We start from the raw sequence: 19202 nt of genomic DNA on the forward strand, positions 1-19202 counted from the left end.
ACAGTCTGTGATTCCTACAGAATTCTGGAACATAAACCTTGCTGGCTGTGGTTTAGGAAATATAAAGCTCATGGCAGGCACTGGCGTGAAATTCTTATATTTTGATCATTCTGTAAGAATGGGTTGAAAATTTCTCTACATTGCTAAGGACTTGGTGTAGTCATGCTCGTGTTCATAGGGATCCAGTTTGGAAATTTCAGCTAGCTACTGATATTTGTTCTTGTTTTTGCTTGGAGATTCAGACTTGTCTGCATGTTAGATCACCCGTTATCCCCCATCCCAGAATATGATTTAATCCATCTGTTGGATGGCGTGAATTTTGGAACTTTTAAAAGGTCTCTAGGTGATTTTCGTGTGCCGACAAATCTGTAAACCATGGCCATAGTTCAAAGACATTTGTGAGCCCTTGGCATTGTCCCACCTGGAACATCTGTTCATGTGTGCAGTGAGGGAAAAATAGAAATGCAGGTGTTGTTTGACAGGGGAGGCCTTTTCTATTACATCTGGTTGCTACAAAGCTCTTATTTCCATGTCTTATGCATTCACTATATTTGGGTAACACGGATATTTATTTTATCATTTTTACTAACCTTAGGTATTCAAAACTTTCTGGATTGTCCCAGTTATAGTGACTAAATAAAACACTTCAGGGCCAGTGTTGAAGGCTATTATCCTCTCAAATACTGAAATATCTTTTGAATTCTTCACAGCTTTTCCTACCATGACCTCTTTCCCTTTCTTGTAAGCAACATATACCTATTTTGGTTTTATTCTTGACCTATTGTAATAGCTTCCAGATAAATGTCTGATTCTATTTTTTTCCTTCACTGGTCCATCCTATTTTCTGGATTGTTCCTTGGATGTTTGACTTTATCTGTTGCCCCAATGATGTCCCCTCCGCTTTTTTTTTTAACAAAAGAAAGTTCAGACTTCCTGGAGTGACTCTCAGAGGCTTGTATAATGTGACTTCGTCATGCTACCTGGGCTGCTCTCTTCACGTTCCTCCCCTCTCTATGTGCCTGTTGTCCCATATGGTTCCTAGGCTGTTTTTAATTTTCCCTGCGTGTTCCCCTAGGCTCAGACTATGCCCAGATGACTGTTTCAAGTTACAATTCTTTCTCCTCAAGGGCCAGAATAAATTTCATTGCTTCCATGAAACTTATTTTTCTTATCACTAAAATTGAACAAGAATTGCTTTGGCTTAGAATGATCACAGTGCTTGTTTCGTCATTAGTACATCATTTACGCTGGTTAGGAAGAAAAATATTTACTAACTTCTGTTATCTTACTCTGTAGAAGGATTCTGTCATAATCATCTCTTTTTACCCTTCATGACACTTGCTGAAGGCCTCTCACACACATATAAAAAATACTTGTTAACTTGTATAAGTAACATCTCAAAGAAACAGTGGTAAATAGCCATTTTACAAACCCTTGTTACCATAGATTATATTCTTCTGAATATTTTACCTGAGAATATTTTTCTTGGGGTCTTTCCAACTACTTCTTAGGAGAACAACGACTATCAACATTGGTATTTTCCTCCATGCGATTTCTCAGGACAGAAGCCATTTGGAAATCTCAGTTCTTGGACTGCGCTGCACCAAACATCTCCTCTAGCTATCTTGTAGTTTTATTGTAAGATGTAAATGTCAGCTTTATAGATTTGAGAGTTTTCCTGTCTAGTCGGCCAGACTATATTATGAAAATACTCATCTGAACCCAACTTTGTTCATTTTAAAATAAAACTCCCCAGCAGATCGTGAATGTCTTTGCTGGTCTTTTTACTCTTTCTCTTTCTTATTTTTAATGACTCGTGAAATGACTGAGACTTCTGTTCCTTTGCTCTGCCCTCATTTGAACTCTACATTAGCTACCTGAATTTAACTGAGCCGCCAACCAAGTTTTCTTGCCTGTAAGATGTGATTCTGAAGTGATTTGTCATTGGACACTGACTTTTGAATTTTCAGTTAGAAGCCACTATGAAGATTTACATTACTAAAAGTGCCTCTATGGTAAAAGCAAAGAGATTATTTGAAGAAAAAAATTGAATTGAATCTGCAAAGTTGTCTCTCAACAAAGCCAACAACCCTGGGACAGAGTGGCCACATATTTATAATTACCCAAACTGCTCACCCACTTGGGAACAGAAAACTGAATGATCATAGATGACTGAGGTTTCTCCCAGGGTGGATCCATTGTCCCAATCATAGAAACCAGGCTAGATGTGCTTCTCTTCAGCCAATACCTCAAGGCTTGCTGCTTCCAGTGTAGTCTGTTAGGTTATTTGGTCACCTAGTGAAGAAACCGGTCTAGAAAGAGAGAATGAACGGGCAAAGGGACCCAGGACAAGAGGACAAGCTATCTGGAACCCACCAGCCTCCAGCCCTTTGCAAAGCAACAGTGAGCCAAGAAGGTACCATTGGCAGGAGAAACAATGTCCTGCTGAGCTAGCCCCCTCCCCAGTTTCCTGCTCAGTCATCAGCCCCTCCTTAGTGGGCAGAGTCCTTAATTAAAGGAAGGCTGTCCTAAGCCACCAAATACGGAATTGTCGGTTACACAAAAACAGATTGATGCAGTGGCTTGAAAGACTTAGAGCATGAAAACCTGAATGTTAGCATGCTGAATGGTCGATAAAATGTATTTATCATTATCCCCATCATGTTGTGACCAATGTTCTAATCACTAAAATAAGGCATTGGACACAATGCTGAGAAAGAGATTGTAAGGGTTGGTAACTGGTAATAAATAAAAATAAGTAAAGTGTGATGACCATAATGTGCTTTAAATTAAATTGAGAAAACGAATGCAGACTGAAAGCTGAAGAATGAGAGCAATGTGTGGAACAGTAGCCGTGTGTGTGGATAATATCAACAACCTCATGAACATAAAGCAGTCCAGAATGCGCCCAGGGATGAGGTTCAAGAGATCGCCTGTCCATTCTCTTATGTGAGGAGAGTTTGGATTTTATTCTAAGTGGTATAGGAAGCCCTTATAAGAAAAGAGGAGTGATAAGATTAGTTTTCTGTTTTAAAATTTTTCCTCTGATAAAGAAGTAATGTACTCTGTAGAGAATACAGTGAAAAGAATCAATGGAAAGAAGGAAAAAGGAGGGGGCTGATATACAGGCTCAGAGAGAAAGGTGGAGCAAGTACAATGTTTTTTAAAGATTTATTTTTATTTCATGTGTACGTGTCTGCCTGCATGTATGTAAGTACAACACGTGCATGATGTACCCACAGAGGCCAGAAGAAGGTGTTGGATCCCTTGGAACTGGAGTTACAGACAGTGGTGGGTTGCCATGTGGGTCCTGGGAACCAAACCTGAGTCTTCTGCAAGAACAGCCAGTGCTCTTAAGCACTATTCCATCTCTCTAGCCCCAGCAATTTATTTCTGAAGTAGTAAAAATAATTAATATCCAACAGGTTTTATGGAAATCAAAGGAAACTAGACGTGAGCGTTACACAGAATTGCATGTGCTGGGCAAGCTACAAGATGTGTCTCGGCTTCAGACTCTTACTTCTTTTTAAAGTGGGATATGATCTGATTAAAGGCAGGTAAAGAGTTCTCAGTTCACTTTGCAGCTATCGTTTCTTATTTACCTTCTGTCCAAACAATTTTGGAAACTTAGCTGAAGGGCATTCTAGTTCAACTTTCCCAACTAAATTCCACAGCATAGAGTGACTGCTTAGATCCACTACTTCAACCCAATATATGAGCCACATTATTTTACTGCTAAATTTGTGAATGTTAATACATATCTTATACACATTTTAGATATTTTTTTAATTACAAACTTTGGTAGGTTTGTGAAACCTTCAACATCCTTCATTAGGTAGCAGTGCATCTTTAGAGTAACCACTGTTTGGTTTGGAATGACTTGCTCGAGTTTACAAATGACAAATGGAGGTGCCAGGAAATCATTCAAAACATTGGCCTGGATTCTCTTTCTAGTGTCTTCTATCTCACCACTCCTCACCTGAGCATAGGCTACTGAGCCTTGAAAAGACTGAAGAGACCTATAAATGGCCCAGTATATAAAGGTATGATATATCCATATGGAAAATACATAGTTTCATTTCAGAAATGAGCCAACATGAACACATGCCAATATATATCAAAATGTTTGTAGACCTTGGATATTACTCAATCAAAAGATAGTCTTAATGGTGTTACTCTTTTGAAACATCACAAATTAGCATGTTGTATTTTTTTTCGGCCATGAAGTCCACCTATCTCTGCATAATATGGTACACAACTTCATTTGTGAAAAACGATTGTTATCAGGGAAACTGAAGCTTCTATAATGGAAATATTACTAGAATCCTATATTTTAGATATGCTGTGCAGTATTCTAACTTTATAATAAGTTTACACACACACTTCAAAGATTCTTGGAGTGGCTTAACTAAACCATTATGACAAATTGTTTTCTTTTGTAAGTCTAACAAATACGCATCTGAGCTATAGCTAGTGAAAACGCCAATCTGCCAGTAGATAACAAATGTTACAGATCAGTAAGGTAGGTAAGTAGATGAAAATCCTCAGGGGAATGATGAGGGGATGTGTAGAAAACTGAAGCATGGATAACACGTGTGTCCTGAGAGCTGGTGCTATGACCTGGCATATCTAACAGAAGACCTTGATTGATTTCAGTTCCTCTAAAAGGATGGCATTAAATGGAGCCATGTATCACAGCTCTGTTCTTCGCATCTGAGGGGGATGTCGGCATAATGTCTGCTGATGGATCCTGAAGGCTATTCGAAAGTAATATGTAATTGCTTCTATCATTCTGAAGGTGTCTGGAGCTTCTTTAATAAAACGAAATACTTTATGTTCTGGTCATATACTTTCCAGAATGTGTTTAAATACGTCAGTTTCACTTAATTCTTTGGCAGTCAGTGAAAGAAAGTTAAGTACTATCATTATAGTTTGGTTAATAAACGAACTAATGTAACTTAAACATTTTCCAATCCCTATGCTGTAGACCTCCTTCTTGTCGTGAGATGGGGAAAGGGGAAGAGGGTGTGGTCTTTATCTCACATCACTTTTCATATGGTCTACTCCATGATCTTCAATGCAGTGGAGACCAACCCTCACTGCAGGTCCCAAACTCCTGTCATCCTCTGTATGACCTGCCTGATAGACAGGGCATTATGATGACTTCTGTTACAAGAACTGGCACAATGATGTAAACTGATTGGATTAATGACTTCATTAACATGTCAGAGCTCATTAGTGACCAAGCCTAAAAGAACTAAAGATCAGATGGCTGTCTGCGAGTGTGATGCCTTTAAGAACACCACATGCTTTCTTCTCCCAAATTTAGCTACCTGCCATCCCCTGTTCACAGTGTCAGAATGTAGCTGTCTCCAGATACAGCCCCTTTCTGAGAGCCTTGAAATATGACCTAGATATAAAATATAATATAATAGGATGACAACTTACACATGGACTAATCCTTAAAATATAATTCTTGGTAGATTATAAAAATTTCCAAGATCTAAGAATACCAGTGAGTGATTCTTACTAAACTATCATACTTTCCACGAAAATGTTTCTCATTAAAAATATGCTGCATCTTAGAAACGTGTCATGAATGATTTCTTCATAAATAAGTAAACAAGAAAGATGAGATGGAGATATCTGTGGTGATTATACAAAATTCAAATGTTAATCTCTTAAAATTTGAAGAAAATGAATGTTTTCTTACATTTTTCTTAATGCTGAATTTCATTTGCTATCAGTAATAAAATTATTAAACTCCAAATATTATGATTTAAGAAGCTAGTGTTTTCTTTCTTTCTTTCTTTCTTTCATTTATTTTAAGATAGGTCTTCCCTGTATTCCCAGCTCACCTGGAACTCACTATATAGATCAGGCTGACTTTGATCTTGCAGAAATCTACTTGCCTCTGCCTTCCAAAGTGCTGGGATTAAAGGTGTGAGCCACCACATCACCTAAGAAGCTAGTATTTTATTTTCTTAATATTTTAATATTTTTATTTTACGTGTATATGTGTATTGTCTGCAGGTGTGTAAGTGCACTCATGTTGTGCAATGCCCACAGAGATCAGAAGAGAGTGTTGGATTTCCCTGGAACAGTTGATAGCCATTATGTGGGTGCTGGGAATTGAATCAGGGTCATCTGCAAGAGCAGCCAGTGCTCTTAAGAACTGAACCAGCTCTCCAGCCCTGAAGTTAGTATTTTTAAAAAAAAAAAAAAAACATTTATTCGAAGTCTTTTCCCAAAACAATCTTAAGTTATTGACCTTGAAATTCTATGCTGAGTTCCTGATTTATAGTATATAGTATAAATAATATATATATGGTCAGAGAGGATCAAGACAGGAAAGTAACTACAGATATGCATTCACATTTGGATATAGTGTATAATATAAATAATGTATATATGTATACACACATACACACACATATTCTCAGAAAGGATCGAGACAGGAAAGTACAGATAAACATTCATATTGCATAGATATAATATATAAAATTTGATTTACACTATGAGTATTATATTTGAGGAAAATAATGAATTTAATATTTTTCTGCTGGCCTTCAGGGACATGTGTGCAACCTCTAGGCTGTTTTTCCAGGCTTCTTCCTCCAATGGTTATCTTAAGGATTAAAATTTCTGTACTTTCAGGTATTTCTAGGCCTTCGGGTTCAGCTGTCAATGAACTGCATGAATGATTGTCTAATCATGTCTGTTTATGGATTATTTTGTGCCTCTGTGACTACCGTACCTAGTAGAACATCTAATGGGAGGAAAGATTTATTTTGTTACATTGTTTCTTATAGCTACATGTGACAAGTGAGGGCATGACAGCAACTCAGTTGGCAGTGGCAGGAGCATGTGGAAGAGGCTAGTCACATCACAGTGGAGCGGGAAGCTGAAGGCTCGAGGACACAAGACTGCCTGGAGTCAAGCTAGGCTCTTCCTTCTCCATCAGCCTAGGCTCTACCTTCTAAAGGGTCCGTAAGTTCTCCACATGGCTTCTTCATCTGAGAACAGAATTTCACATGAGCCTGTGGGGGATATTTCACATTCAATGCATAGCAACTTCACTGTTATTATCATATTTTCATGATGGACAGAAATTATAATCCTATTTATAATTGTAATGACTAGATCATGCCATTGCTTGAGACATTCTTGTCAGGGATTCAGTGCTCAAATCAGAATTTTTGCCACAGCTGCTGCATTCCCTCACAGCCAATACAGCTCTGTCCAGTAGGATTTCTATAACAGGCAGACTACTTAGCCCTGGGCTGATCTGAACATAGAATGAGAAATTACATTTTCAAGAATTTCTCACTGGTGGTATATTTCCTGTGTATCTGCGTGTATTGAAATGATATTGCCTTGTACTTCAAATATAACTCGGCAGGAAATAATTCTTGAGTCACAAACTACATTCTCTGAGATTTTATAGACGTTGGTTCTCTTGGATGCCATGACAGGGTCAGATTATCCAGTTTCTCACCCTTGTTCATAGTTCCATTTGCTCTTTAGGAAACCTGTGAGATTTCCTTTTTAGCCAAATGTGGTAACTCACACCTGTAAGACCTGCATTTTAGAGACTGGGGCAGGAAGATGGTCGTGAATTCTAAACTAGTCAGCTCTGCGGTGAGTTCTAAGCAAGCCTCAGTTACAGAATGAGAACTGTATCAAAGAATTTTTTTTTAATCATATAAAAGGATGCCCTTCACAGGAAATTTTAGAGAATTCCAATTTTTTTATTGCAAATTTTCTTGGGACTTGTCCTGAGAGAGAAGAGAGGGGAATGAAGGTGGGAAGGGAAGCAGGGGAGGGGACTGGAGTGGAAAGGAGAAGGCTGTCTCTGAGTATAAGGGCACACATCCTGTGTGGTCCAGGTATCACTATTATGACATTGCTTAATGTTAGTTACCCCCATGAGGACCCTATCTCCAGCTACAAGAATGTTGGGAGTTGAGTCATCAACATATGGATCATGAGGAAGGGCCCACAATGTTTGCTATATAGCATCAGGCCTAGACATGGGCCTCACTGTTTTCATATCATGCTCTGTGTTTCAAGGGTGGAAGGACAGTCTGAAAACTGCACTTACTGCCTCTATTGACTTCATATCTGAGTACAATCAGTTCACCCCTTCTCAATTTTTTTTTATTTTATCATGCCCTTTAGTTTTCTTACAGTGATATAATTTTTCTAGATCACAGAAAATTCTTTATATTGTTTATTTTTGGACAGTAAAATTTTACACAATTTGTATTTCAGAAGAGCTTTATGTTTAAATTAATTATATAACCATTGTCATCTCTTGACATCTGTAAATACCATTGAAAGATGGGCTAAGGAGCTGAACAGAACGTTTTCAAAAGAAGAAGTAATTATAATTATTTACTATAAAATAATCTTCATGTGGTAACCATTAATTCAATGATAAATGACTTTGCCTAAAACTTTGATTATATTTCATGTATCCACATACATCGAATTACTAGCACATAGATGGCCATACACTATGTTTTTGATTTTTTTTTTTTACAATTCTCAATGAAACGTACTTGAGGTTCAGATGTCATGGCTGAAGCCTCTGTAAATGCTATCCATCATAAAATCGCCTCAGCTGTCATGGTAGAAGAGAAGAACATTTAGTTTAGGAATGGTATGGACTGGTTCCTGCAGGATGGCTGTGGCCACAACGTGTCATCTTCGGTGTCTCTAGAGTGCACCCCCTGCTTGTCCACAGCTGCTCATTTCTAGGCATTTTTGAGGAGCAGGAGTTAAAGCATTTAGAGACCCCGACTATGCCAACCACTTTCAGTAACAGTTGGTTTCCTAAATGAATTGGCATGTAGGCCTAGCTCTGTGTAGCTTTGTTTTATTGTCTGTGGTATTAGAAATAGTTTTGCTTTAGAACAGAAAATAAAAAAAATCTTTGTGCCTAGAGTGGTTTCCAACAACTCTTTAAATACCTTTATGCCTAAAACAGAAGAAGATGTGGTTTGAATAATTTAGTAGTGTTCAAATGTCACATTTTCAGACATTTATTTTATGGCTTTCCTGAGGATCTGAGCCAAATGCCTCTCTAGAATTTAACATCTTATGTGTCCGCATTCCTGGGTAAACAATAAACTGTCTTCATCTTTGAATAAAAGTTGTCATGACAACTTGGTAAGCTTGAACTCTAGAAGTCAGTTCTAAGTTCTAGTCTTTAGACTAACCAGAATTTTCAAATATATGTTGATGTTTATGGGGACTCTGATTTAACTAAACAATACAGGCATAGTTTTATATAACCACGGTAGTAATTTTGTCATATACATCAGATAAATAAATTTGTGTATATTTTTACAGACAATTCATTATTTTGTTACAGTGTTTTTCTTTATGATAAACATAAGCTTATTTTATTTTAAAAATATTTTATTTATAATTTTTATTTTATGTGTATGAGTATATTCCCTGCATGTATGTTAGTGCACCCGTGTAGTGCAATGCCACAGAGGTCAGAGAGGGCTTCGATTCCCCTGGAGCTGGAGTTAAGGACAGTTCATAGCTGCTATGTGGGTGGTGGGAATCAAACCTGGGCCCTCTGCAAGAGCAGTCCCTGCTCTTAACCGCTGAGCCATCTCACCAGCCCCAAACATAAGCTTATTTTTAAAGTAAATACAGACATTTAGAATTGGGCATGGTGGTCACACAAGCCTTTAATACCAGAATTCTGGAGGCAGAGGCAGGTAGATCTCTGTGGGGTAGAGGTTAGCCTAGTCAACATAGTGAGTTCTGGGCCATCTAGGGCTACAGGAAGATCCTGTATCAAAGTTATACTGAATTCTATTTGTGGAATTTTTATGTCTTAATAAATATATGTGAATTTCACAGCATCATAGAATCAGTTACATAATTTGTCTAAAGATTGTGTTGTTGACCTTAATGCTGCAATACTAAATCTCCTTGAGTCTTTGCTCCAAAGCCACCTTTCCCCCAAACTCATTAAAACGTTAAATGAATTATTATGACCTGTTCAGACCTGATGACTTTTGGCAAGTTATACAAGGATCCATTTCTGCTGTATGGTTCCCTAGAATATCAGAATTGAATATGTGCTTGTTATCCAGATCTACAAATATGTCAGAATTGTCTTTTTCAATCTTTCTTAATTTTGGCCATAAATAAGAGAAACATGATTTCAGTTAGGATTTCTCTAGTTAGCAACAGCCTAACTTAAGGAACTTTACAATAAAGTAAATTGAGCAAGTGCAGCAGTCACATACAAACAAGCCTTTACAGTGTTGGCCATTCTGTTCCTAATATGTGTTTGCTCTACTTACAGCAGGGTTTTCTCATCATCTCAGAATGGCCGCAGTTGTATGAAATCGCATACACAGACATAACAGTAATCAGAATAAGGGAACTTATCTCTTCTCACTCTGAACTCCTGAAGGCCTTGCCAACGGTCCCTCTTAGGTTTATATGCATACGTACCTCCTGAATGCTATGGCTGACTGAATGCCATGTGCAGATCATTTGTTCCATATCTGGTCGAGAAGTCCCGGTAGAGTCCTTTATGCAGTTCGCTATGATTGCCTGGAAGGAGGAGCTGGAAACCCATGAGGCTTTTCATCCCCAGCCACAGGGCATTTCACTCCTGCATCTTGCCCTTCTTCTCTCTCTCTGACTTCGCCTTGCTTGTGGACATACACAGACATTTGTATGACACCTAAGATTTCACTATAAGTTTACCCCCAAATCTTTATCAAAGTCAGAACTGTTGCTAACATTTAATTTCTCTTGTCAATACCTATGTTTTGAGTCATATATTTTCTTTTAGTCACTAGGCGAAATTCCTTTAGAATACTGCTTAGATCATTCCTTTTCTTTCCATAATTTATATATACACATATATATATATATATTACCCTGGTGTTTACAAGGAAGTGTATGAGATTCTTCTTTTGACTGAATTTCTTGAATGCTCACATGTCATTCAAACAGCACTTTGATAATAAATGTATTCGACAAAATTATCCTAAATTTATTTTCCACATCCTGGGCATTCTGGTCAATATACTTTTTCCCCCTCATTTGCTAGAATGTTCTAAGGTATGTTCCATTTAATGACTCCTCAAATTGATAAACATCATTGTATTTCTCTCTCTCTCTCTCTCCCTCCCTCCCTCCCTCCCATGTTTATATGTGGGTGTATATATTTGTGTTAGAATCTGAATGTGGGCCTTGGGCTGCACAAGGCAACATCAGGTGTCTTTCTTGAGTTCTCCACCTTTTTTTTTTTTTGAGACACTGTCTCTTATTGAACTTGGAATTCACAGGTTGGCTAGACTGGGTAGCAAATAAACTCCAGGGATCCCCCTTCTCCACAGCCCTACCCCTAGCTCTGAAATTAAAGGTCTATTTCAACATGCCCAGCCTTTATGTGGGCACTGGGAACCTGAACTCAGACCTCCATGCTTGCATGGCAAGCACTTTGCCAACTTTGCTGATGGATCATCCCCCTTAAAAGCATCATTGTACTTTGTGGTTTACAAAAAATGATCTGGAAAAGCCAAGTGCCGTATGACTTTTTTCTGGCTGTTCCTCAACAAAACTGCATTTTTAGAACTTTCAAATCTACATGTTGAGTTGTAAAATGAAAAATAAAAGCTTTTGGAAAAACGTAGTGGTAATGAGAAGAATTCAAATAAAGTAGATTTTTAATAAGGCTAATTAAAGCTATCCTCTCAATTTCTAGAGCATTAACTGAAAGCAGAGCCTATTATAACCTCATTTATAAAACAAAATCTAGAATGTGTAGTCACTGACTAGCAATTATAGCTCATATCTTTAGTAAATATTTTTAAGTCAGATTTTTTTATCCGGACAGCAATTAAATCTCCGTTATGGTGACAAAACCCTCTTATTGTATACAGATCATAAATTTGCTTCTAAGTTTTGTATATTTCACTTTCTTCTAAAGAGGATTACCAATTTTACATGTTATTTTCATCTTAATTCACTTCCCCAAGAGGTTGTTTAAATCATCTTGCTATTTTGAAGACCAGTGATACTTTAATTACAACAGGATTCTTTTAAACGATTTAGGAAAAATACCGCAATCCCTAAGGTTCGTCATCCTCTCTTCTTGCAGGAGGATACAGATCACAATTACTATATTTCTCGGATATATGGCCCATCGGACTCTGCCAGCCGGGATCTGTGGGTGAACATAGACCAAATGGAGAAGGACAAAGTGAAGATCCATGGGATACTGTCTAATACTCACCGGCAGGCTGCAGTAAGTGCTTGGGCTTTGGGGTTTCTCTTATGTTTTTCACTGTGAGAAAGTTGTTGATCAATATGTGATCACTTTCCAACTGCATCCTGTTCTATAAGTCATGAATAATTGCACACAAGTTATTAAAGGTAACGAGAGGTTTTTAAAAAATAAGCTATCATTATTTTATCTGATTTCCATAGTGTCTGATGAATTATGCCATTTATTCAAAGATATGATTCACGTGGATTATTTTCAGTGTATACAGCATTTAAAAAATTAACCTGATCTTGGTATATTACCCCTGATGTGAGTTTACTGGTTTTCATGTCAGAAAAAAACTAACAAAATCTGTTTGTGATTGAGACAACATATGTAGACCAAGTTATAAGACTGAGTGAAGAAATTTACTATAAAGGAAAGAATTAAATATAGAAGGTATCAACTTGGTATTTGAAAATCTGAACCCATTATTTACTCGCTTCCTTTCTGGAAGTAAAGAATTTATTCTGTGGTACAATTTTTGCCCCAGGAAAATAGAGGTGGGAGGGAATAGTCGCATCCCTCCCACATTTATCTGAAGTAGCTGGTGCTGGCTGATTCTGTGTACCAGGCTTAACGTTTACATAGATTAGCTCTTTCAGGTTCATCATTACTGAACAGACTCCACAAATTGTCCTCAAACTTCCACACTTCTGCTATGGTATGTGGACCCCCCTACAACACAAACACACACAAGTAGTAAATAAAGTTAACAACTAAATATCACTAACATCCAGGTATTACAGATAAGAAAAACTGAGTCCTGAAAAAATCAGAAAACCTATCCATAAATAATGAACCCAGAGGTAAAACTGAGATATTATAATACATAGTCAAAGCCACAGATTCTTGCTTGGTATTTGTGTATGTCAAATTGATCATGTGAGCCTGTGAGGTGGCTCATCAGGTCAAGGTGCTTGCCACTGAACTAAAGACCTCAGTTCCATCCACGGGTCCATCTGGTGGAAAGAGAGACCCACATCTGGCAAGTTGTTCTTTTACCTACACACACATACACACACACACACACACACACACACACACACACACACACACCATCGCACACATGTGCCCACAGACATATACGCACACAAAGATATCATGTATGTATGCATACACGTACACATATATGTGATAATGATGAGAATTGATTTCAGAATATTCTTTATGATTATTTTTATGACAAAATGACAGATTTCACATTTTAAAATTCATTTGGTTTGGATGGCATGAATAATACTGCTCTTCATGAAACACCACACTGCCTTCAGGGCTACTGTCATCATCCCTATGAAACAGTCAGCAGTGTTGGTAGAAGTTACTTAGTCACTGACTTCATTAATATTTAGTATCAAAACTTTTGGCAATGACCTTTGTTGTTTATATGTGGAAGTTCCTATATCATGAGACAACCAGTGCCAGTTAAATGAAAATGAAATTAATTATAATTGATCACAATGAGCCTATGAATTCTCAACACAGTACATACTTGTTTGAGTCTGAGAGGCAAAATAGCTACCTCTCTTTACTAAATTCTGTTGTCCCGTTTCTTTTCCATATCAAGTGATCCCAGACAAGATTCAGAAATGATTTACTTTGGGATTTAGAACATATCCTCATTAGAGGAGAAAATGAGAAAAATGAGCTTAGGATAAAGCCTATCTGGAATGTATTTCTTTTGATGGGCTTTCAACTGTATGACAGTGACTCGTAGTGTGAAATATACCTACAGAAGTTTGAATGCTGGTGTATCTATGTAGAGTCCAGGAGGTGACTAGTCTGCTGTTAGCAACTGTGGGTACTGTCTATAGGAAAAGAAAAGTTCCAGTTAGAGCATTGGCTAACTTCTTGCACATTCATGTGCCCACTGTTTTCTGCGCTCTCTCATTTGAGAAAATGTCTGTGTCCTGTCTGTTCCTGATGATTTATTTTTTTCTTTTGAATGGTATTCGATAGTCTTGTGACCTCATGGAAAATTATGGTTCTATAGTTAGTTGTTTATTTTCTTCTTGTTTGTGTGGGGGTGATGTTGATGCCTTCAACACCTTACTTAGGCAGACCTACATGTAAGTGGAAGGACTCAAATTTCTGCTTGAAAGTTGGTTTTCCTTGCATTCATTTTATATATTTACCATTTCTAGAAGCCTTTCTTTTAGAAACTCTCCTCATTTTGTGTTGTAGCATAACTTGTTGCTTTTCCATGAGTTTTGAGACAAACGATTTTCAAATTTAGATATGGCCCTGAATTTACCTGTTATCACCAGGAACAGAAATATACATACCATATACACAGACCCCATATACAGAAACACATACCTCATATTCAGATACACAAACTCCACATGCAAATGCATACATCACACCTTCCCACATGTGCCACACTTACCACATATAGATACAAATGCCACACACACAGATTGCTGACATGAAGATAAACACACCTCACATGCAGATATACACATCTCACATACATATATACACATACCCACATACAGATACATATACCACACATACATATACATATTCTCACAAGTACTATATACAGATAACTACATCCCACACACCCCACATATAGATACAATCACCCCACATGCAGATACAAACAACAGAGATACACTACATATACATATGCAAGCACCATACATGCATATACACATACCTACATAACACATGAAAACACACACTATATATACATATATACACAAAGCACATACCATATATAGATACACACAGCACACAAATTGGGTACACAGATATCCATACCACACACACCACATATAGATTCAAGTGCTGCACAGATCCCACGGTTATCACACCATACATACTCCACATGCAGACACAGTCACCACACATGCACCCCATATACAGATAAGCACACACATCCCATACAGACAATATACATTATATCCCCCACACTCACAGAGCACACTAACGGACTTTAGAATATATACATAGCCACACTCAGACACAAAGTTCCATTTATGACACAAGATCAATAATATTATTTAGGTTCCCATTACTTTTCAGAAATGTAATTTGATTCTTGGACTCCTTCACTTATATAAATTTCCTATCTTGAAATACATTTGCTTGGTATAATGTTTTTAAATTTCCTAAAAGCATTCTTTCTAGAGTGACCTACATTTAACCTGTGTCTGATTGGCTTTGGTGTCTTTCCAATCCTGGGTAGTTCTCTGATTTTTTTCGCAGGATGTCTTCCCTCAAAATAGAATTAGCTTGTGAGAGTTGATGTAAGAACTACAGTGTTGAAGTAGTGTTGTGAAGAGGGAGCTCAGTAATGACTCCACAAACACTCCCTTTAACACACACATACACACACACACACACAAACACATACACACACACAAACACACACACACCACACACATTCTCTCTCTCTCTCTCTCTCTCTCTCTCTCTCTCTCTCTCTCTCTCTCTCTCTCCTATTCATCTGTCCCCTATCTGTTCCCAAAGAAGCTCACTTACCCACAAGAGGAAACAGCAGAAGAGAAGCAGGGTGGGCTTTAGAGAAGGTGCTCCTAGTGTCCCATAGATAGTTCTCGATGCAAAGCTTTCCAGTAATTTAGATAGAAACAGAATTTCAATTTAAGCCCTGGAGAAAGAGTGCAGATTTCTTAGATCTTATCAGCACTGATATAATTTGCATGCTTAGAGATTTGCATTCTGTCAACAAATTAGACCAGAAAAAGACAAAGGAAGATCCTGATAGGAAAAGATGGAGGAACAGCTGACTAACACAGTTCTGTTTAAGCAAGTTGCAGAGTGAGAAAGCCAGAAGGCTGGGCTTCCCTGAAGAAGTGACTTCTGGCCCCTTTCCTATTTCCTCATAGAGGAGAGGATAAGAGGCTGTCTTTCCTGGGATACTGAAAAATTAAGGAAAAAAATTCCCATTCACCATCTATTAATGTCTAAATAGGAGTTTTGGAACATTAGGTTAATATTCTAGAAAAATTAGGAAGGTAGAAATAAAATTAATTTTCCTGTTCTGTTAAAATAACATTTCAGAGTAGAGTAAAACTTAGAAATAATTTAATTCATGCTAAAACAAACCAACTTGTCTTTCTTTTCTTTTTTCCTTCTTTCTTCCTTTTTTAAACTTATTCAAATCATTATCATTACTATTTATGTTATCTCTCTACGTGGTAAAATTTTATTTCGTATGCTTTCAAGTCCTTCCATTATACATTTTGTTTACATTCCTCCTCCTCTTCCTCCTCCCCCTCTTCCTCTTCCTCCTCTTCCTCCACCTCCTCCTCTTCCTCCTCCTTTGAGACAGGGTCTCCCTGTAGCCCCATCCTCCTCCTCCCCCTCCTCCTCCCCCTCCTGCTCCTCTTCCTCCTCCTCTTCCTCCTCCAACTCCTCTTCTTATTTTTATGAGACAGGGTCTCCTTGTAGCAGTAGCAGCCCTTGGTCTCACAGAGATCCACCTATCTCTGCCTCTGAAGTTCTGGGACTAAAGGTGTGCACCACCATGCCTACTTTACACTACACTCCTTAAATCATCATTTAAGATGTCCCAGTAAGGTAGATGATAGATACTTGTTTTGTAGCTGATAGATTAAAGCAAGCAACATGACTTTCTGAATTAAGATAAGTGAAAATTTTATTTTTTAATTTTTAAAATTTATTTTTATTCTATGTGTACACATGTTATGCCTGTGTGTATGTAAGTGCACTTGCATCCTGCAGTGCCTGTAGAGGCCAGAAGAGGGTGGCAGATCCCCTGGATCTAGAGTTACAGGTGGTTGTGTGTGCTGGGATCCGAACTTGTGTCTTCTACAAGAGCAGCCAGTGCTCTTAACCGCTGAGCCGTCTCCAGTTCCTCAAGTGAAATTTTTATATAAAACCTTAGCTTATGGCAAACAATGAGGCAAATAGTCTTCCTGAAAATTCTTACGTTTTTTTGGAATTTTTTGTACTTTATTCAAAGACACACAGTTTCATCAGGTTGCTGTTCTAGAAGTTTCTGAATTCAAACCTGAAACCAGCCTGGACTTGTGCCTTTTCCTCTAGGTCAATGTTTCATATTCCATAGCTCATAGCTCTGTGTTTTCATTTCCATATTACTCAACTTGCTGCTGAACACAGAGTTTGATTCAATAGCCAGGCACACTGGAATGATTCTCCTGAAGCCATGGATGACATTCTGCTTTGTAGCTCCCTGGGAGGCAGCACCACCCTAATGGAAGGAGTCTGGGGTCAGAAATCAGGAGACCTTGGATCCCACATTCATTTTCATGGACTCTGGCCTTTCTGCAACTCAATTTTGTAACTTGGAAGAAAAGGATACAACGTCTGCCTGCTGATCACAGCTATTGTGAGAATAAAAGTGAAATCCTCATGAAAGGATGATGAAGACACTGAAAGAATCATGAGGTTGTAGAGTGTTGTTATTTAAACCACCTAATTCTTTTCATGAAAAAATGATAATGTGGGGCTGGAGAGCTGGCTCAGTGGTTATGAGCACTGGCTGCTCTTGCAGAGTACCCAGGTTCTATTCCCAGCACCCATATAGTCTGTAACTCCAGTTCCTGGGGAACCTGATACCCTCTTCTGACATGCTCAGGCATTGAATGATACTGGTGCACTTACATACATGCTGGTGATACACTCATACACATAAAATTAAAAAAATTTTTTAAAATGATAATGTGAGGGATGGAGCTCAGGTGGTAGAGTGCTTGCCTAACGTATGAGGACTCAGGTTAGACAGCATTGCATAAACTGGGCACCATACACAGTCTTGTAATCTCAGAACTGGGGAGGTGGGGGCAAGATTAGTAGTTCAAGTTCATTCTTCATTTCATGTTCAGTCTAGCAACATGAGACCCTTCTCAGAAAAGCAAATCTATGCCTGAAAAACAAAACAGGGTATAACAACAGTTGAAATTATGAAAGCATTGTACTGACTATTGAAATGGAGTAAAGAGGGCCTGTGTAGTACTGAGATCAAGCCTGAAGTAGAGCTTTATGGTTAAGAAGCAGAGAGGAAGGAGCACCCTACGGGTACAAAAATACAGAAGAGAAACCTCAGGACCATGGGGAATTCTGAGTAAATAGTCATGAGATCCACAAGGAAGCTGGGCCAGAGTACCTAGAAGTCCCTAGGAATCTGACAGAAGACGAGGAACCTGGTCGATATGGAGCTTGGGGCTCTTGAGGGCGGGGCTCTAATTAAACTAGTTTCATATGTTTCTGTTGTTGTTGAAACTGGATTTTACAGGGAAGTTCACAGGTGTACCTAGCAGAATATTCAGAATCAGGAGTAAAGCTGGCCACTGAAAGAGTCTGTGTTAAAGGATGAGTGGGTCCAGGGATGGAAGTCTTAGTAAAACTGAGCAATGTAAAGTCAAAAATGTCCAAGGATGAAGCTTAGCAGAAAAGGTCAGTTGAGAGGAAACTGATTAAGTTTTGTTCAAGGGGACCAAATGGAGAGACAGAGAGACAGATTGACCAACAGATTCATAGACAGCAATCAGAGCATGTATGGGTTGCTGGATAGAGATAGAAGCTTATTAATGGGTGGAGGGATGGAGGAATGGATATACTTGAAATAGAGAATATCTGTCTCATCCGCATATCTATATCTCTGTATCTATAAATCCATATCTCTCTATACTTCTGTTTGCCAAGCAATTGTACTCTTTGCCAGACCTAAACACTGGCTTAGTTTTTCTTTTGTCCTTCCATTGATTCTTGAAATGAGAAACACAGGCAATATGAAATTCCAGAAGTGCAGCTCATTGTCTGCTCCTGTATCTAGCATAAGGCCGGTAAGGTTTGTCATGAAATGAGATGATTTTTGATGTGGCAATTTTTTTTCAGATTTTTAAATTGCCCTTAATGAAGTTCTCTGACAATTTGA

At 38.1% G+C, this 19202-nt stretch overlaps 1 protein-coding gene across 1 annotated transcript in view; it reads left to right on the plus strand.

Annotated features, from left to right (window-relative positions):
- Plxdc2 (plexin domain containing 2) overlaps nucleotides 1-19202 on the plus strand; it is a 468383-nt gene that overhangs the window by 193766 nt on the left and 255415 nt on the right. The window contains exon 3 of the mRNA XM_008855025.3: nucleotides 12149-12295. Within this exon, the coding sequence (XP_008853247.1) occupies nucleotides 12149-12295 (147 nt within the window). The remainder of the gene's footprint in view (nucleotides 1-12148; nucleotides 12296-19202) is intronic.

This window comes from Nannospalax galili, unplaced genomic scaffold (assembly GCF_000622305.1).
Source record: "Nannospalax galili isolate Female #2095 unplaced genomic scaffold, S.galili_v1.0 scaffold487, whole genome shotgun sequence".
NCBI lineage: Eukaryota > Metazoa > Chordata > Mammalia > Rodentia > Spalacidae > Nannospalax > Nannospalax galili.